We start from the raw sequence: 22,872 nt of genomic DNA, 5'->3' as shown, positions 1-22,872 counted from the left end.
CACAAACATTCACAATTCACATGACACCTTTTTTGCTAATTGGAAAGACTCCTTTTCAACTTCTTCTGAGTATAACGCATGATTGAAACGTGTCAGTTTTGTAAAACAGCACCCCCTCTTGGTGATTCATTTACACTTTTGCCATGTGATAAGCAGATTCAGCTCAAATTCACACCCATTTCCCCCAGTGATTAATCAACATCACTTTACTTTTCTCAGTCAGCACCTGACTAACCACTCCTTAACAACTTATCTTCATCCAAATAAAATAGAACTTAAGAAGGTGCAGTAAGATTTGTTATGTCACTTTTGGCTGGTTGTTGTGTCTGAAAAAGGCAAGAGACGTAACAAAATTAAAGAGACCAGACGCTGTTTTGAGGCAGATGTATTGAATCAAAAGAAAAAGTCAAAAGAATAAGTCTAGAAAGATCTTTAGCTGAGACTTTAAACATAAAAGAAAAAAAACATTGTATTGTTACTGTGATTACTAGCTTAACAAAAATCGGAGAAAAGGCAGGATTCCTACAGTTCCAGGAAGCGACGAAGGATATTGTAATTATCTACTAATTACAGAGAGCAATTGTAATGTGTGACATCTATATCTGTATGTACAGAGAAGGAGATGTTTAAATATTTACATATACAGTGGAACCTCTGCATACGAATTTAATTCGTTCTGGAGGCGAGTTCGTAAGGAGAACATTTGTATTGCCAAATGAATTTTCTCATAAGAAATAATGAAAATGCAGATAATCCGTTCCAGCCACCCAAAAATATGACCAATACGAAGCGTATGTAAACTGTATGGCTGCTTACAAAGAACTGACCCAAGCCAAGTATTCCATGTCAAGGGTCCTCACAGGAAGTCGTGCCACCAAGCTTGGGCTAAAAATAGAACAGAGCACCCATGCCACTGATCTGTCAACAAAAAAACGCCCGAAAAATCACCTAGCTTTTGAGCGCATGCTGAAGGCAACGTTGGTATCATGGGTTGACTCTTTCCAAACAGCTTTCACTGACTGAAATGAAATTCGTAAAATACGCAAATTCGCTTCAGTTGGCTTCGCTTGGCTTTCCACTAATGCAAACAACTTCTGAACGGCTCCCGGACGTACACGCAACTTAGCTGGCTTACGTTCGGTTCGGTTTGTTTGTATGCCGAAAATGCTTCATATGACATTTCTTGCAAAATTTCAATTCTTAAGGTGAAAATATGTAAGGAAGTGCATTCGTACACAGAGGTTTACTAGCATAAAGCTTGAATATAAAACTAAATATAAGATATGAAAATGGAGGAGCAAATACAACAAAGTACAAAGTCAAAATAAAACATAAAGCTAGATTACACATTGGCTGTTAACGGGAACGATACAATGGGCTCAAATGTGCGGCCATTGCCTCCTTATTTATATTTATCTTCACCTCCTTTTGTCGAATCTGAATATCTAATCAAACATTGCTAATTAAGCCCCCGAAAAAATGTAATTTCCCCCTATTTTAGTTGTTCCCATAATCAGCATTGAATTTCTTTGTCATGTCACAACCACAGTGGTCCTTAATGGTTTTTATGAAAGTAGACACTCATAGGGGCAATGTATTCTTAGATATTTTTCACACAAATGTTTCTATCTTCAAAGTAAATGGTGATATCAAACCCATTTCTGCTCTCTGAGGATGCCCCAAGTGCTTGTTCATAAGCATCTAAAATTTCATCTTCTCACACACCGCCAACAGAGTCCTGACTCATTTTTATATCAGTCTCACAGCCAGAAAATCATTCATTTCTTTATACTGATTGTCCCATAAGTCACCTGCCAGTATACTGGTAGAAATGGTTAAAAGTTATAGACAATTAAATATAAGTGAATTATAATTTGTGGCACGTAACCAACAATCTGATCAAATCATGACATTTAGCGGACTAGAAAAGTACGCTTGGCTTGCAAGCTAGCAATTAAAACATCATCTGATGATAGGCAGTCTGACCTTTTCTGAAACATTGAATGAACTGAATGAAACATTCTGGTTGTTTAACTGAAATATATTTATCTTGTGTGGCACGTAACCAACAACTAGACCAGATCCTGATATCCACTGTATATGAAAAGCGCACATAGCTAGCAGGTTAGCAAACTAAACCACTTTAAAGTGACTGACTTTTACATTTTTACAGCCTGGTTGCATATCTGCATATTCATGTTAAACGTGTTAAAGGTGAAATTGGCTTCCATTCTTCCTCTTCATCTTCATCTGATGATTTTATCTTAAGTTGAAATTTATAGAGGATTCGTGTCAAATGAATTTGTTTTGTTGCTAAATCTGCTGTAGTAATGGTTTAGAATCATCACTAGAAGTGGACGTTTATGTCGAATGTGGAACAGTGAAACATCCCCAGTTCCGGGAGACAAAGTAGAAGCACTATTGGAACGCCGCTCATCCAGTTAAATTAGTGGACTGGAACTAACTGGTGTATAATTCTTCGAAAAAGTATCACAGTTGTTCACTTATTGGGTTAGAAATGTAGGGAACTTGCTAGCATGGGAACTGCCTAGGCAACAATATGAAGCCAAAAATCAGAAATAAATCCATATTTATTTTGTTTTGATTTGTTGTTTTCATAAATTAAAAAGTATACAGTACTGTTTTTGGTAACTTTTTCGCATCAGTGAACCGTCGCTGTTCTTTACTGAAATCATGCATAGAATTCATCAACGTAGGGTTCAGTAAGCAAGACAGTCTCATCCCATCTTCATGTGGTGGAAAAAAATACTTTGCTTGTGTGTGTGTGTATATATGTGTGAGTTTGTGTGTCTCAATTCCTTGTGGTCTTTAAAAATCTCATCGCAAATGATCTTGGCAGCAGCAGTATCAAGGCTGAATTCCAGGAACTCAACCCCCCCTCCCTCTACTTCAAACCAGACCAAAACACTTTCCTTCTGTCCCGCTATTGATGCAAATTCATACGGCCTCTCAGAGTCTCTCTACGCTATAAAAAAGGCCAAGAAGTTTAATATGCATGTCTCTTTTCTTTTTTCCCCAGCTCTCCCTGAGGGAGCATGCGTAGAGTTCAGGCCTAGTCGTAATAATAGAGATATGGCTTTTAGTTCCATAATTATGATGTGCTATACACGTCGCCCATTCAAACAGAGCGAATTCATGCATGCATATTATTTTCGCTGTGAATTCAAAAGGGAGCATGAAAACCTCACAGCTAAAAGCTGCCACAATTTTTTATTTATTTTTTTTCTTCACACCCCACTCCCCCCGCGAACATTTCACCAAGCTGCACAAAGGCCTCAAATTTGCACTGTAATTTCTGAGTCCCTCATCACTTTCATTTCACTGAAGATTTGCGATTCTCGGCTCTCCGCAATTCTCTTCTATCTGGGTCAGGAGGAAAGTTGGTCGCTGAAATCGCCTTTGTGTGCTTTTAATGTCGGCGGATGCGAAGAAAGTAAAAAAGTTTCGCTTGCGCCGCAGCTGCCTCGAGGATCGCTCGCTCATGTATTGACCACTGCAGGGCTTGTTGGAAGGATGTTTGCGCTGTAATAGTCCTGCTGCCTCCGCTGTGCCTGTGAAAGATGCCCAGTCTCGGAGCAGCACGCCGTCCACTCTACTTTGCGCTCTAAAGGTTAAAGCCTTTTTGTTCCCTCGAAACGGAGGCATGCATTCAGAGCGGCGATGAAGTTTTCATCTAGATCTGGAGGGGGTGCTGGGTTTGCGTACAGATTGTTCAAAAGAAATCAAACTGTGGTTCTGTCTCATCGGGGACCTTCCTTTTGTCTAGAATAAATCTTTCAACTCACTTTTACTTTTTATTTCTTTTTTTTTTGTTCTCCTTTTCAGAATATGGTTGATCCTTTCACTTTCTTCCCTGATTTTTCTTCCAGATCCCCATCCACCAGCCTGCTCTTCCCTATTACACAACGGCTACCAACTCTTTTGTTTTATATCGCTTATAGCTTCTTGCATTGATGGGAAACAAGCTGGGCGTACTTTCTCTGTTAAAAGTCTCTTTTTATTCATTTTCTACTTAGAAGTGAAGTCAAAGTTCTTAGTTGGGATCAGGAAACAGGCAGAGAGTGCTATCACGGTTTTATCCATAAGCCATGAGGGCAAAACTAGACACTGGACACATGATGAAGAGAAATCTTTCACGTGTAAGACTTGATGAAGAACAGATGGCCAAACAGAGTCACATGTTTACTCTTGATGCCTTAAGTGCAAAAAGATCCATTAATAGTTGCATGGGGAAGGTAAATCATATCCAGTTCAGTTTAGTCTTTTGTTTTATTGAATCCTGCAGGGTTGCCAGGCATTTTTCAGTCAGTCTCTCTAGGATTTTACACATTTTTTTGTCATTGTTGAGCAAAAATGCTCGATTTTGCTGCACTTTTGTTCTACTTGAATTCATAAAATTGCAAGCACAGGATTGTTCTTTTAATCTCCTTCCAGTGAAGATACATGTAATGACTTTCTATTGTAGCTGTACTGCATTCAGGACACATCAATCGAAGAGAGATTTGGTCAAATGCGTGTCGTGATGATGTCACACCACGTCCTAAATTTGCAGAAAATTCTGAGGTTATTTCGAAACATCGCAAGCTCTGGGGTTTTTCTTGTATCGTTTTATTGTATATTGAAGATTTTACGGTAATTTCTGCCATCGGAAAATGGTGAAATCCTGGAGGGTGAGTTAATAGCATCTAGAACACATCTGTTAAATCAAGCATTTGCCTTTGAGAGTCATAAACAGTGACAGATTTGATAAAACACATTACATTTGCTGTAGCATAAATAGAAAAGAGACAATAATAATACAGTACAACAACATACACCATATTGCCAAAAGTTTTGGGACACCCCTCCAAATCATTGAATTCAGGTGTTGTTTTTCAGGGGTTGGGCTCGGCCCCTTAGTTCCAGTGAAAGGAACTCTTAATGCTTCAACATACCAAGACATTTTGGACAATTTCATGCTCCCAACTTTGTGGGAACAGTTTGGGGATGACCCCTTCCTGTTCCAACATGACTGCACACCAGTGACCAAAGCAAGGTCCATAAAGACATGGATGAGTGAGTTTGGTGTGGAGGAACTTGTCTGGCCTGCACAGAGTCCTGACCTCAACCTGATAGAACACATTTGGGATGAATTAGAGCGGAGACTGTGAGCCAGGCCAAAAACTGGAACGTCTGCCTTTACATGAACATGAATGTGATATGGAGTTGCCTCTTCCTTTGTAGCTATAACAGCTCTTATAGGAAGGCTTTCCACAAGGTTTAGGAGTGTGTTTATGGGAATTTTTGATCATTCTTCTAGAAGCGCATTTATGAGGTCAGGCACTGATGTTGGACGAGAAGGTCTGGCTCGCAGTCTCTGCTCTAATTACAAGCAAAAATTGTGAACAGTGGTGCTAATGAATGATTTAGGCTTTTGAGTTATATATAAAAAATCCTGCAATGCTGATTTAACATGTTGCCAGATTTTATTTTATCCCTTCTGAGGGTGTCATTGACTTTTTAAGTCAAGCGGTAGGAAATGAGAGCAGGAACGGTGAAAATCGATCAACCAATATGACCAAACAGGAGTGTGTATGTGTGTGATGTTGAACATGTGATCCTGCATGTCCTTTGGAGGCTGGTTTATGAATTTGATTTAACACCTCATCAGTATGAGCATGTAACGAATATTCATCCAGTCTGGAGATGACCCTTAAGGAGGTTCTGTGGTGTTTCAGTGGGGAGGTAAATATTCATTTGTATATTCACGAGCTAAGAGCTGGAATGTGTTGTGACTGTGTGTGTGTGTGTGTGTGTGTGTTTCCTGCATCGTAGCTCTCCTGGGTGAAGCGATCAGCAGCTGTAATTTGAGTGAATCATTGTTTTGCTGCCTGTGGGTTCAACATGATGAATATGTCGTATATGAACGAATCTAATTGGGTTTCTGAGCAGCCATTTAAAAAGGCACCAGCGAGAAAAGAGGAAACCTTTAAGATCTACATTTTTCTCTTTCCCAGAAAAGCCGAAGAAGTGAGCGTGTTTTTATTCACTCTGGTCTGAATTTATCGGAACACAATAGCCTGATGACCTAAAATATGGAGCGGTGTCTTTGTCGAAAAACTTTTTAATGCAATTTTTTTAGGCCAGAAATTTATGTTGTGCTGATCTGGGAAGGTGGTTGAATTCTCAGATCTGAAAAGTTAGAAGGTGTAACAACAAGATAAATAACCATCCTTGGTTATTTACCATTTGAGGAAGGTGTCTTCAGTGTCAGAGATTTGTAACTCTCATGCTGTGTTCACTTATACAACAACGTATCAATAATGCGACTGGAGATCACTTATATTCCATGAGAGCTGATAAGAGACTTCAGGTGAGCGACAGCAAACGTTAGCAACTAGATGTGGACGTGTCCAGTGTTGCAACAAAGCTTCGAAATACAAATATGGAGCAACTTGGTGCAGCAAGTAAGAATTTGAATGAAGACAATAGAGCTCATTTTATCTACACTATATTGCCAAAAGTTTTGGCACACCCCCCCAAATCATTGAATTCAGGTGTTGTTTTTCAGGGGTTGGACTCGACCCCTTAGTTCCAGTGAAAGGAACTCTTAATGCTTCAGCTTCATTGCAAATCATTTTGGACAATGTTATGCTTCCAACTTTATGGGAACAGTTTGGGGATGACCCCTTCCTGTTCCAACATGACTGCACACCAGTGCACAAAGCAAAGTTCCATAAAGAAATGGATGAGGGAGTTTGGTGTGGAGGAACTTGACTGGCCTGCACAGAGTCCTGACCTCAACACCTTTGGGATGAATTAGAGTGGAGACTCAATGATCTGGAGGGGTGTCCCAAAACTTTTGGCAATATAGTGTATTATCTATGACAAAGAGCACATGCTTCACCTCGTCTGATATAATGCTGCTGAATTATATATAAAAACCCCAAATTTCCCTCTATGATGTTTCATTTAAGCCCCAAGAAAACTGCTTCGGAAGGCTAGCCGCACCACAAACTGAGAAACGTTACTATGTTACTATGGCAACCAATAGTAGGACTTCAGGACGTAGATTCTGATAGCTTGCTGAGGCAGAGGACAGAGAGCTTATCACTTTTTTTGTATTATTAATTAAAGAGTCTAATTATTTTAAAAGAGCAGGTAAAAAAAAGAGAAGCTGGGGAGTGAACGATCGCTGCGTACATGATAACAGGAATGAACTTGCTTCATAAATCCTCCGTAAACTTCTCCATGGCTTCAACCCGGGTTGCGTCACATCATCACACCATTTATTCTTTATTCACCCCATTGTGTGTTATTCCACACAAACTGTACTCTTTCCTATCATTCAAAAAAATATCCCCTCGAGCCTATTGTAAATAAGAGTAAACAGCCTGAATAACTGCACGGACATATTGATCAGTTCGCTCGGTTCGAAAATCCAGTCTTTATTTAATATATGACCTGAATGCTGTTTGCTTCTTAATCAGATCTGAAAGTATGAGATAAACAGAAAGCAGCATCGTGAAAAGTAAAGCAGTCTAATCCACCTATTGCCTAAAATTACACTCACAGGGCCTTCAAGAAGGATTATAGTGCTGCGATTTTGTCATCATAATCTCCATTATAAGCGACTGCACACAGATCAACATGTGTAAATATGAAACAAATTAATAATCACAAACAAGGCTCTCAAGGGGGGGGGGAGCTGTCTAGGGTCTATCTGGTATGTGAGAGAGTCAGAGAGAGAGAGAGAGAGAGAGAGAGAGAGATTAGTAAAAGGACGTGTTGCTCCGTGCAGCTAATGCATTCAGCACAATTATACTGATTTATTCAGTACGCCGCACCCTGCACACACGAATGGCAGAATACATTAACAAAGCCGATAACATGAAAACAATGGTAATGAGTGTGTTTGCCCTCTTCAAGACCCGGTCTTTCTCTCTCTCCCTCTCTCTCCTCTCTCTCTCTCTCTCTCTCTCTGTTTCTCTCTCTCTTTATTCCTCTCTCTTTATTCCTCTCTCTCTCTCTCTTTCTCTCTCTCTGTGCAGGCTGTGCCTTTGTCAAGTTTTCCAGCCATGCAGAAGCGCAGGCAGCCATCAATAGCCTGCATGGTGGCCAGACCATGCCGGTGAGTGTTTACACACACACACACACACACACACACACACACACACACACACACACCATCATAGACATTGCTAAATAAACAGTGAGATATTGGGTTTTGATCCTCAGGATGCACAGAGTAAACTGTGAAAGAAAATTCTCTCCTTTGCCCTCTCTCTCTCTCTCTCTCTCTCTCTCTCTCTCTTCTCTCTCTTTCTTTCTTTCCCTCTCTCTCTCTCTCTCTCTCTCTCTCTCTACTCTCTCTCTCTGTCTCTCTCTCTCTGTACCTAATTGGATTTCACTGATAATTTTGCGCTTCTCTACCTGGCCTGTAAAAGGCCAATGTGAACGATGCCTTCGCTTAAACCCATACACCGGTTACAAACACAATTAGCCGCTCACACATTGTCGAACAAATTGCAACATTATAAATATTCACAAGTCATTTACTGTTTAGCTCTGAGTCAATAAAGACTTCCAGGTAACATGAGCTGGAGTTTCTGTTAAAAGTGTTTCAGTAGCACATAAAGTTTTGACATAAAGTTTAGCCACTGTATTTATTTCTTTATTAAAATACAATTCTTGGTTCTCTGATTTGTATATGTTAAGCTGTTGTTTTGTTAAGAAGCTCACAACATCTCAGAAATGTGTTTTCCAGCTTCATACATCATTGTATTTTTTTTCCCTTCATCCTTGTTTATATGGTGTCCCTGAAGGACAACTTAAAAGTCAAACTTAAAAACAGCAAATTATAAATTGTACAAAAAATAGCATATTTTGAAAAGCATTTTTCCTTTAAATTAAAAGAAAAATGCTTAAAATGTAAGCTACAAAAAAAACTAAAAGCTTTTTTTAAAACTTTAAATTAAAACAATCAATTAATTATTTTTTAAAAAAAGAAGAAAAATACCAACAAAAAATAAAAAATAAATAAAATTTAATTGCATTAATGAAAAGTTCATTTAAAAAAAAAGTAAAATTTTAAATCAAAAGTCAACTAAAAGATAACAGTGAACTTTTTAAAAAAATTAACTTTAAATAAACAAACCAATTTGAATCTAAACAGCAAACTTAAAAAAATATATAGTAATCCCCCTCTATTCTGCGGTTCATATATCGCGGTCCCGGTATATTGCGGATTTTTATTTGTAGCATAACAAATTTTTTTGTAGATTTTCCCGGTATATTGCGGTATCCGCAACCTTATAGTGAATTGTTTTTATGTTGAAATAAGGTAATTTATTAACGATATAATTATTAATAACAAAATTTAAACATTAATTAAAATAAGGTAAAATTTCAATAATATATAAAATACTGTACAGCGTAGCATTGTTTAGGAACGCACAAAGCGGGATGCTGAAAATTAAAATACAGTACGGCTGGAGGAACGAGTCCAGCCAATCAGAATGCCCCATTCATATAATCACGGTTGTGATTGGCTGCTGGCTATGCGTGCAGTTAGGGAAAGGGAAGCAGAATTCTCCAGCATCCCAGTTCTTCGCATGTCACTGTCCTGAGTGTTGCATTATTTTTAAGTTTTTTCTGCAAGCCCTATTATGTCGCCCAAACGCTCTGCACCTTCTAAGGCTTCTGGCAAGGAACATACATACATACAGTACTCACAATAAATGTGATATTTCTACGCATTTACAGCTTAAACAATAAAAAAAAAAAAGCATTTGGTGGGTGGTGTCCATGTATCGCTGATTTTCACGATAAATGGGGGATTACTGTATATATAAAGCACCAAAAATTATATGAAAACTGTCAATCTACACAAAAATCAGCTTTATAAAAGAAGTCAACTTTAAATAAAACTGTAAACCTTAAAAAACGGTTAACGTGAAATTTAATTATCGTAAAATAAATAAAAAAATTAAGCAGAAATCTGGAGTCAATTGTAAACAGAAATCAACTTTAAATAATAATAGCCAACTTTGAAATTTGATTTAAAATATCTAATTGTCATAATTGTCCAAAAAAAAGCATACTGTAAAAATTGCCTTCTTTTTTTTTTTTTTTTTTTAAAATGTTCTTGTCTGTTTTCTTGTTCTTTTATTTTTAATCCAGTTATGTCATGACAAAGCCTGTGCTAAGTTTTAACCCACTAATATGTAGGTTTATGGCTGTGATTATGTACGTAGTTATGGCTAAAATAGATTTAGCATTTTATATTACACTGTAATTAAAAGTAGCACATGGATACAAAGCAGATTTGTGGAAAAATCTCCACTGTCTATAATTTACAGTTGATCATTTCTCCATCTACTTTACACAAGGTCATGGCGAATCTATTCTACCCCTGGAATAGGTTGCATTTCTCCACTGTGACATATGGACCGAGTTACAAACCGAGAATGAATCTAAAGCCATCCAGGCTCTCGTTAATAATCCATGTCATCTATACCCCATCTCTAGTTCCACACCTGTTCCCTTCACAGCCAGTCCAATTCCGAATTAGATTAATAGACAAGATGGTCATGAGTACTCAACCAAGCCGCTGGTACCGCTGGGAATATTATTCATTTGCTCAGTATCTCTGCCACATGTTGTCAACAACGCAACAATGGCTAAACAAAATGGTGAGAGCGAGGAGAGAGCGGGGAATTTGTCCATGATGAGAGGATGATAAGAACGGGTACGGTGCCAGCTGCAGGAGTGGTCTTAGCCAGCGCTGGCACATGAGCATCTGGCATGCGTATTAGCGTACGTAAATATCACCTGGCCGCGAATACATTTGGCCGTAATGAAAGGATTTAATGGAACAGAAAGAGCAGATGCAGACACAGAAGGGCACAGGGGATGGAGGAAATCAGGACTAGAGTTGTCGCTGACTGCTGACTGAACATGCCCGGTGTTAGCTTTGAATTTCATCATCCATTCTGGAGTGATTCAGTAAAAGTTCTACAAGTGTGGTTTAGGTCTAAAATCTTCTGGAGCTCATAGAGACTAAAGCTTTGTGATGCATTCAACATGTTTATATGAACTTTAGAAGCTTGAATTAAGCTGCAATATAGGTTTTTAAGTAAAGTGTATATGAAGATATACCAGACAGTTTTAGACTTGAGCTGTTGCAAATGAATCCCAAAGTGTGTGTACCTCTATGACAATTAGCAAGAACGGAGATGAGCAACAACTAATGAAAGTCCATCTGTCATCCATGGCATCCATGTATGGCAGGGTGAGAGCAAAACGATGCCCTGGTGACCCATAATATAAAGAAATAGCTACGTTTCTTTTAACTACACCTTTGCAGAACAGGCAGCCCTTGAGTCCCATCAAACAATCTTCAGACTCTTATTTCTCTTTTTTCTCATTTCCTTACAAAATAAACAAGTTGCTTAACCAACTACCATGGCCATGACTACATGTTTAGGCTCCATATTAGCAGAGTTTTCAGGTGCACCCGTTGATGGATCTCTGCAGGTCAAAGATCATGTAGTGTGCGATCAATTGTGTAGTGTGCATACAGCTAACCAGAAAGGGAACCAATCCAGCCACTGGAGAAAGTTCTGGTCCCATGCCTGGATAAAATGGGAGGATTGTCAGGACGAGCATCCGTTTTGAAACTACAAATCAAAAATGCGGATCAATCATCCATTGTGGCAACCCTTATGGAGAAGCCAACACAAGAAGAACAACTAGCTAGCTTATATATATACACTAGCTAGTGTAGTAGTTCCTGGTGGCTAGGAATTATACTACACTCTTACCACTGCAAACTGGGTTCAATTCTAGAGAAGCAACACATCCATTAAGGGTCCCTCAGAACTCTAAGTGCAGGTCCCAAGCAATTGGATGGTTTTAGAAAGAGCATCTGGTGTAAAACCTGTGCCAAATCAAATATGTGGATCTTTGAACCCTCTGTGGCAATCTTTATCAAGAGCAGCTGAAAGAACAACAGTTAGCTAGCTTATTTGTATTTACTAGCTGGTCTATTAGTTCTCCGGTGGCTAGGATCCCTGAGTTAGATTCCCAGGCACTGAAGCCAGGTCACTCAGTTCTGGTCTGAAGCCTGGATTAAGTGGGTTAGTTGTGTCAGGAGGGGCTTCCAGGAGTATTTATCAGGAGCACAACAGTAAGCCAGCTTGTTTAGGTGCAGCTGACCTTGATGAATTTCCATGTTCACCAGTGCAGCACTAGTCATTGATCTAGATGTGTAACACTAATAAGTACACATTATTGAAGAAAAATAGAATTCTGCGTGCAGATTTAACACAGAGATAGAGTAAAGTCTGGGCAAACTGAAAGAACCAGCAGCTTGTGAAGAGCAGTTATGAGTTATCTGACAGCAGAAAGAAAAGAAGTGGCTTGTTTTAGTCATCGGGAGTCTGTATCTTTTGCCAGAGGGAAGGAGCTGAAGTATGAGCTATGCTGGTGTGGGAGGGGTCAGAGTACACTCTTAAAGCTCTGATGTATTTGATGCACAGGGATTGTACCAATGGAAAAATCATGTCTGATTATTTTTTCCTCACAATCTGTTGAAGTTTTCTCTTGCTGTATGAGTCAGCATTGCTGTACCAGACAGTTATGCGGGATGGAAGGATGCTTTGGATGATTGCTTGTAGCAGCCTCTTTAATCTATACCACTTCAGTTTTCTCTGTAGTGTCTCTGTTGGTCCATGATGAAGGGTTTAGGTCCCACGTAGGCGAGCTTCTGATCAGGAATTTGAACGTGATTGTTGGTTACTTGACAATTCTAACAGGGTTTTCTATAATCAGTTCCTTGGTGTTGGAGAATATGGTGGTTGTCCTCATACCGTATCATGCTCCGGACACCTCTTGGCTGGTGGCTGGATGACGCATCATCGTCAATTTATAAGCAAAACAAAAAAGGCATTAAAATGAAGAGAGAATATTAGAGTATGCAGTGCATGCAGGTGGTATGTCTGTAGGAGGCGTCTGGCCCATGGGCAGCGTTTATGAGAGATTGTGTTGACGTGCACCATTGAAGTGATGACAGGCACCATTGAGACCCAATGTGATGGTAAAAATATCACAAAGCCATACTGCGGTATGTTTTCAGCTCAGGCACTGCGAGGCACTACTCTTGCATAAATTATTGGCATCTCTTCTCTTATTGCAAATCATTTCAGCTCGCTGGAAAGTGTGCAGATTAGTTTCACTTCAAAATGGGCTGTTAGGAGCGCTGTATTAATCTGCATGAATTCCACAGTGGGAAATTTCTCAAGATAAATAAGGGCAAGAACCGACAAAGGACAAGGTGTATTGTGAAGCTGTTGCATTAATAAAGCAAGGGTTATTTCAGGCAAAAAAAAAATGAATTAAGCTTATAAATAGGTTATTTGCATGTTATTTACATGATTTACACCAAAATATGCAGTCATTCATCTTCAGTAATTGCTCCATCCTGGTCACGAGGTAGGAACACACCCCGCATGGGACACCAGGGTATAAGTATTTAACATATCGAGTTTAGATGTTTAAAAGCCCGATTGCGTTTGCAGAGAAGAAGAGACATTTCACAAGTCTGGGAATTTTAAGTGTATGCCCTTAAAAGCACATTACCCACAATGTTGGAACAGCTCTATGTGTTTAAAAAACAGGTCATATTTTTTATTATATAACAATTTTATTTTAATAACTCAGTGGTAGAGGTAGGCCTGGTTAAAATACATGTGAAACACACGTGAATGTTTGACACATTATTATTTAAAATATGCTTGTTACACATGCAATCCGTTTTTTTTTTCCTGTGAGAATGGACTGTGGACTCCATTTAAAAATATTGAATAATATCTCTACAGAAAAAAATCTCTTCATGTCAAACATCCATCATAGAAGTCCCTGAGTAAGTCATCTGTGAGTTACAACAGAAATATGGAACGATGTTAGCATGAGCGCATTAATATAAACCTGATGTGTATCATGTTGCTAAAACCCAGTGGTTTGTAAAGACTAACATAAAGCCTTTTATTACTGACAGGAGAGCTACTGACACACTGACCACGTTTAATATTAATGTTTTATCACAAACTAGAATGTGACAAATTTCCCCTTGGGATTGATAAAGTACTCTACTTAACACTACTCTACTCTACTCTACTCTACTCTACTCTACTCTACTTAACACTACTCTACTCTACTCTACTCTACTTAACACTACTCTACTCTACTCTACATTACTCTACTCTACTCTACTCTACTCTACTCTACTCTACTCTACTCTACTTAACACTACTCTACATTACTCTACTCTACTCTACTCTACTCTACTCTACTTAACACTACTCTACTCTACTCTACATTACTCTACTCTACTCTACTCTACTCTACTCTACTCTACTTAACACTACTCTACTCTACTCTACATTACTCTACTCTACTCTACTTAACACTACTCTACATTACTCTACTCTACTCTACTTAACACTACTCTACTCTACTCTACATTACTCTACTCTACTCTACTCTACTCTACATTACTCTACTCTACTCTACTCTACTCTACTCTACTCTACTCTACTTAACACTACTCTACATTACTCTACTCTACTCTACTTAACACTACTCTACATTACTCTACTCTACTCTACTCTACTCTACTCTACTTAACACTACTCTACTCTACTCTACTCTACTCTACTTAACACTACTCTACTCTACTCTACATTACTCTACTCTACTCTACTTAACACTACTCTACATTACTCTACTCTACTCTACTCTACTCTACTTAACACTACTCTACTCTACTCTACATTACTCTACTCTACTCTACTCTACTTAACACTACTCTACATTACTCTACTCTACTCTACTCTACTCTACTTAACACTACTCTACTCTACTCTACATTACTCTACTCTACTCTACTTAACACTACTCTACATTACTCTACTCTACTCTACTTAACACTACTCTACTCTACTCTACATTACTCTACTCTACTCTACTCTACTTAACACTACTCTACATTACTCTACTCTACTCTACTCTACTCTACTCTACTCTACTCTACTCTACTCTACTCTACTCTACTCTACTTAACACTACTCTACATTACTCTACTCTACTTAACACTACTCTACTCTACTCTACATTACTCTACTCTACTCTACTTAACACTACTCTACATTACTCTACTCTACTCTACTCTACTCTACATAACACTACTCTACATTACTCTACTCTACTCTACTCTACTTAACACTACTCTACATTACTCTACTCTACTTAACACTACTTGAAATTACTCTACTCTACTCTACTCTACTCTACTCTACTCTACTTAACACTACTCTACTCTACTCTACATTACTCTACTCTACTCTACTCTACTCTACTCTACTCTACTCTACTTAACACTACTCTACTCTACTCTACATTACTCTACTCTACTCTACTCTACTTAACACTACTCTACATTACTCTACTCTACTCTACTCTACTCTACTTAACACTACTCTACATTACTCTACTCTACTCTACTCTACTTAACACTACTCTACATTACTCTACTCTACTCTACTCTACTCTACTCTACTCTACTCTACTTAACACTACTCTACTCTACTCTACATTACTCTACTCTACTCTACTCTACTTAACACTACTCTACATTACTCTACTCTACTCTACTCTACTTAACACTACTCTACATTACTCTACTCTACTCTACTCTACTTAACACTACTTGACATTACTCTACTCTACTCTACTCTACTCAACACTACTCTACATTACTCTACTCTACTCTACTCTACTCTACTTAACACTACTCTACATTACTCTACTCTACTCTACTCTACTTAACACTACTCTACATTACTCTACTCTACTTAACACTACTCTACATTACTCTACTCTACTCTACTCTACTTAACACTACTCTACATTACTCTACTCTACTTAACACTACTCTACTCTACTTAACACTACTCTACATTACTCTACTCTACTCTACTTAACACTACTCTACATTACTCTACTCTACTCTACTTAACACTACTCTACATTACTCTACTCTACTTAACACTACTCTACATTAGTCTACTCTACTCTACTCTACTCTACTCTACTCTACTTAACACTAATCTACTCTACTCTACTCTACTCTACTTAACACTACTCTACTCTACATTACTCTACTCTACTCTACTTAACACTACTCTACATTACTCTACTCTACTCTACTCTACTTAACACTACTCTACTCTACTCTACATTACTCTACTCTACTCTACTTAACACTACTCTACATTACTCTACTCTACTCTACTCTACTCTACTTAACACTACTCTACATTACTCTACTCTACTTAACACTACTCTACTCTACTCTACATTACTCTACTCTACTCTACTCTACTCTACTTAACACTACTCTACATTACTCTACTCTACTTAACACTACTCTACATTACTCTACTCTACTTAACACTACTCTACATTACTCTACTCTACTTAACACTACTCTACATTACTCTACTCTACTCTACTCTACTTAACACTACTCTACATTACTCTACTCTACTCTACTCTACTTAACACTACTCTACATTACTCTACTCTACTCTACTTAACACTACTCTACATTACTCTACTCTACTTAACACTACTCTACATTAGTCTACTCTACTCTACTCTACTCTACTCTACTTAACACTAATCTACTCTACTCTACTCTACTCTACTCTACTCTACTTAACACTACTCTACTCTACATTACTCTACTCTACTCTACTCTACTTAACACTACTCTACATTACTCTACTCTACTTAACACTACTCTACATTACTCTACTCTACTCTACTCTACTCTACTCTACTCTACTTAACACTACTCTACATTACTCTACTCTACTCTACTCTACTCTACTCTACTTAACACTACTCTACATTACTCTACTCTACTTAACACTACTCTACTCTACTCTACATTACTCTACTCTACTCTACTCTACTCTACTCTACTCTACTTAACACTACTCTACATTACTCTACTCTACTTAACACTACTCTACATTAGTCTACTCTACTCTACTCTACTCTACTTAACACTAATCTACTCTACTCTACTCTACTTAACACTACTCTACATTACTCTACTCTACTCTAGTTAACATTACTCTACTCTACTTAACACTACTCTACATTACTCTACTCTACTTAACACTACTCTACATTACTCTACTCTACTTAACACTACTCTACATTACTCTACTCTACTCTACTCTATTTAACACTACTCTACATTACTCTACTCTACTTAACACTACTCTACATTACTCTACTCTACTCTACTCTACTCTACTCTACTCTACTTAACACTACTCTACTCTACTCTACTCTACTTAATACTACTTTACATTACTCTACATTACTCTCCTCTTCTTAACACTACTCTACTCTACTCTACTTAACACTACTCTACTCTACTCTACTTAATACTACTCTACATTACTCTACTCTACTCTACTTACCACTACTCTACATTACTCTACTCTACTTAGCACTACTCTACATTACTCTACTCTACTTAACACTACTCTACATTACTCTACTCTACTTAACACTACTCTACATTACTCTACTCTACTCTACTCTACTCTACTCTACTTAACACTACTCTACATTACTCTACTCTACTTAACACTACTCTACATTACTCTACTCTACTCTACTTAACACTACTCTACATTACTCTACTCTACTTAACACTACTCTACATTACTCTACTCTACTCTACTCTACTCTACTTAACACTACTTGACATTACTCTACTCTACTCTACTCTACTCTACTCTACTCAACACTACTCTACATTACTCTACTCTACTCTACTCTACTCTACTCTACTCTACTTAACACTACTCTACATTACTCTACTCTACTCTACTCTACTTAACACTACTCTACATTACTCTACTCTACTTAACACTACTCTACATTACTCTACTCTACTCTACTTAACACTACTCTACATTACTCTACTCTACTCTACTTAACACTACTCTACATTACTCTACTCTACTCTACTCTACTCTACTTAACACTACTCTACTCTACTCTACTCTACTTAATACTACTCTACATTACTCTACATTACTCTCCTCTTCTTAACACTACTCTACTCTACTCTACTTAACACTACTCTACTCTACTCTACTTAATACTACTCTACATTACTCTACTCTACTCTACTTACCACTACTCTACATTACTCTACTCTACTTAGCACTACTCTACATTACTCTACTCTACTTAACACTACTCTACATTACTCTACTCTACTTAACACTACTCTACATTACTCTACTCTACTCTACTCTACTCTACTTAACACTACTCTACATTACTCTACTCTACTTAACACTACTCTACATTACTCTACTCTACTCTACTCTACTCTACTCTACTTAACACTACTCTACATTACTCTACTCTACTTAACACTACTCTACATTACTCTACTCTACTTAACACTACTCTACATTACTCTACTCTACTCTACTTAACACTACTCTACATTACTCTACTCTACTTAACACTGCTCTACATTACTCTACTCTACTCTACTTAACACTACTCTACATTACTCTACAGTACTCTACTTAACACTACTCTACATTACTCTACTCTACAGTACTCTACATTACTCTACATAATTCTATCCTACACTATGGTACTCTACATTACTCTACTCTACAGTACATTACTCTACTCTACTCTACAGTACATTACTCTACTCTACTCTACTCTACAGTACATTACTCTACTGTACTCTATCCTACACTATGTTACTCTACATTACTCTACTCTACTCTATAGTATATTACTCTACTCTACAGTACATTACTCTACTCTACTCTACAGTACATTACTCTACTCTACTCTTTCCTACACTATGTTACTCTACATTACTCTACTCTACTCTACAGTACCTTACTGTACTCTACTCTATACTGTTACTCTACTCTACATTACTCTACTGTCCTCTACTCTACTATACTTTTTTCAACTCTACTCTACTGTACCTTTCCCTACTCTACTGTACCTTTCTCTACTCTACTCTACTCTACTCTACTCTACTCTACTCTACTCTATGGTACCTTACTCCACTCTACTCTACATAACTCTATCCTATACTATGTTACTCTACTCTACATTGCTCTACTAAACTTTTCTCAACCATACTCTACTCTACTGTACCTTTCTTTACTCTACTCTTTCCTACACTATGTTACTCTACATTACTCTACTCTACTCTACAGTACCTTACTGTACTCTACTCTATACTGTTACTCTACATTACTCTACTGTCCTCTACTCTACTATACTTTTTTCAACTCTACTCTACTGTACCTTTCTCTACTCTACACTACTCTACTCTACTCTATGGTACCTTACTCCACTCTACATAACTCTATCCTATACTATGTTACTCTACTCTACATTGCTCTACTGTTCTCTACTCTACTAAACTTTTCTCAACCATACTCGACTCTACTGTACCTTTCTTTACTCTACTCTACTCTACTCTACTCTACTCTACTCTACTCTACTCTACTCTACTCTACATAACTCTGTCCTACACTATGTTACTCTACTCTACATTACTCTACTATACCTTTCTCTACTCTATTCTACTGTACCTTTCTCAACTCTACTCTTCTACTCTACTGTACCTTTCTCAACTCTACTCTATTCTAGTGTACCTTTCTCAACTCTACTCTACTCTATTCTACTGTACCTTTCTCAACTCTTCTCTTCCACTCTACTCTACTGTACATTTCTCTACTCTACTTTTCTACTCTAGTCTATTGTACTCTACTGTACCATTCTCTACTGTACTCTGTTCTACTGTACCTTTCTCAACTCTAATCTATTCTTCTCTACTCTATTCTACTGTACCTTTCTGAACTCTACTCTACTATGCTCTACTCTATTCTTCTCTACTCTATTCTACTGTACCTTTCTCAACTCTACTCTATTCTAGTGTACCTTTCTCAACTCTACTCTATTCTACTGTACCTTTCTCAACTCTACTCTTCCATTCTACTCTACCTTTCTCTACTCTACTCTATTCTACAATACCTTTCTCTACTCTACTCTACTGTACCTTTCTCAACTCTACTCTACTCTATTCTACTCTACTGTACTCTACTGTACCGTTCTCTACTCCATTCTGTTCTACTGTACCTTTCTCAACTCATCTCTACTCTGCTCTCCTCTATTCTACTGTACCTTTCTGAACTCTACTCTATAGTACTCTACTCTATTCTACTCTACTGTACTCTACTCTACCTTACTCTACTCTATTCTACTGTACCTTTCTGAACTCTACTCTACTATGCTCTACTCTATTCTACTCTACTGTACCTTTCTCAACTCTACTCTATAGTACTCTACTCTATTCTACTCTACTGTACTCTACTCTATCTTTCTCAACTCTACTCTACTGTACTCTCCCTTACTTTACTCTAGCTTACTCTACTCTACTGTACCTTTCTACTCTACTCTATTGTACTCTACTCTATTCTACTCTATTGTACTCTACTGTACCATTGTCTACTGTACTCTGTTCTACTGTACCTTTCTCAACTCTACTCTCCTCTGCTCTCCTCTATTCTACTGTACCTTTCTGAACTCAACTCTACTCTACTGTACTGTACTCTACCTTACTTTACTCTACTCTACTCTACTCTACTCTACTCTAGCTTACTCTACTCTACTGTACTTTTCTATACTCTACCCTACTGTACTCTACTCTGCTCTGTTCTATTCTGCTCTATTCCACTCTACTCTACCTTGCTCTACTCTACTGTACCTTTCTATACTCTACTCTACTCTACTGTATCTTTCTCTACTCTACTCTACTCTACTGTATCTTTCTCTGCTCTACTCTACTCTTCTCTACACAATTCTACTCTACTCTACTTCTACTCTCTCTGCTCTATTTTACATTACTCTACATTACTTTACATTTAACTCTTAGTATACTGTACTCTACTCTACTCTACTCTACTCTACTTAACTTTACTCTACTGCCCTTCTGAAACAACTCTGCTACTGAGCTTTTAGATTAAAGCACAGATTTCAGTGTGTGTGTGTGTGTGTTCATTTCTGGGTGCATGTGTGTTACTGTTTTAAGCGACAGTGACTGATGTTTATGCTACTGGCCCATGAATAAACAATTTTCAGTCCTGCTGTAAAAATATAGCCATGAATAAATCTCATATCCTGCTATGTAGTTGTTCTTAACTCCACTGTGACAGATTAAGTGTTTCGTCCTCTTTGAGAAAAGCGGCGAAAGCTTTTTATTTATATTTGTCACAACAGTCGACATCACGTCGCCGTATCGAGCCTAAACCACGTCAAATAAGTAAACGAACCTTGAAAGAAGACCTCGATTTTGTTTTCTTTTTCTTTTTTTTTTTTCAAATTCCATACCGACACTGCGATGCGACGATGTGACAGACCGTCGGCGGCACGTCTCCTTTTCTAACTCCGATCTAATCCTTCAATTACACTTTGAGTTATTGTTTTGTTCCTCTTCCTCTTCTTTACATCTCTCTGGCCCATGCAAAATCCAATATCGGTGCTCATCACGAGTGCAGCGTGTTCTCCTCGAAATGGGATTAGTTTTTTGAACCCGTGACAAATGCCTCAGTCGGACCTGCCAGAAATGACGGCTCCCCGTTGCAGCTTATCAAATTCGCCGAATTCATTTTTCTGTCAGGACGGAGGAGCCGGCCCCGGCGGTGATTATTGTGTTTGTTTGTGAGGATATGGCTTTCAGCAGGGACAGGGGAATAACGTGTCGCTCTCCTGCCGCGTGTGTAATGCCCGCTGCCACATCTCCACGTCACGGCATCACCGCATCATCCATGTCGCCGCAGCCGAGAGGGAATTCAGGCTGTGGCTTGACCTTTCAGGGTGAACGCATATGAGTTTTTCATTTCATTATCTCTGAAGACCTGGGCCATATGAAAAGGAAATATATTTGCATATCATTTTAGACCTATATTTTATACAGTACCTTTTATACTATTTCCTCTTCTTTCTCTCCATCACTTTTCTTTCTTTATCTCTCCACCACTTCACTCTTGATCTCTTCTTGCATTTCTCTTTTCCTCTCTTACTCTCTGTCTTTCAGCCTTTCCCTCATTTCGTTCCTCGTCTTTCCGCTTGTCTTTCTGTCATTCTTGCTCTGTCGTCTGTCTCTCTGTCTCACTACCTGTTTCTGTTTGTCAATCTCTCTCCATCCTTTGTCTTTCCTGGTCTCTCGCTTTCTTTCCGTTTCTCTTTCTCCCAGTCTGTCCCTCACACTTTCTTTCTCCTCATGAAATGAGCCTGTCCCTCATTTTCACTGTCTTCGATCTGTCTCTCTATCTTACTCTTTGTGTTTCTTTCTAGCATTCTGTTTCATTCTCTGTCTGTATTGCTCTCTATATCTCTATCACTTCTCTCTCTCTCTCTCTCTCTTTTCTGTATCTCTCTACTTCTTTGATCCTATTTCTTTCTGTCTTTCAGTTTTCTGTGGTCTTTCTGACTCCCTTTCTGTCAGTCAGTCTGACTTTCTCTATATTTGCCCTTCGCTTTCTCTTTAACTTCTTCCCACTGTCTCTTTCTGTCTCTCTTTCCCTGCTCTGTCAATCTCTTCTTTTTCTTTTATTCAATCTCTCTCACTATACCTGTCTTTCCTTCTCTCCATCTGTACCTCTGTCTAGCATTTTCTGTCTCTGTCTTTATTAATATCTCTCAATCTCTCTTTCTATGTCTCTCTCCAGCTTT

At 38.2% G+C, this 22,872-nt stretch overlaps 1 protein-coding gene across 10 annotated transcripts in view; it reads left to right on the top strand.

Annotated features, from left to right (window-relative positions):
• Nucleotides 1-22,872, top strand: part of celf6 (CUGBP Elav-like family member 6) — a 196,568-nt gene that overhangs the window by 141,603 nt on the left and 32,093 nt on the right. For all 10 annotated transcript variants that reach the window (XR_009204470.1, XR_009204469.1, XM_058387959.1 and 7 more), the window contains exon 5: nt 8,052-8,131. Coding sequence is in view for 8 of the 10 variants with exons in the window: in XM_058387959.1 (XP_058243942.1) it covers nt 8,052-8,131 (80 nt within the window). In the remaining 2 variants the exon portion in view is untranslated. The remainder of the gene's footprint in view (nt 1-8,051; nt 8,132-22,872) is intronic.

The sequence above is a fragment of the Hemibagrus wyckioides genome, linkage group LG04, assembly GCF_019097595.1.
Source record: "Hemibagrus wyckioides isolate EC202008001 linkage group LG04, SWU_Hwy_1.0, whole genome shotgun sequence".
NCBI lineage: Eukaryota > Metazoa > Chordata > Actinopteri > Siluriformes > Bagridae > Hemibagrus > Hemibagrus wyckioides.
This window is presented reverse-complemented; position numbering and strand designations above follow the sequence as displayed.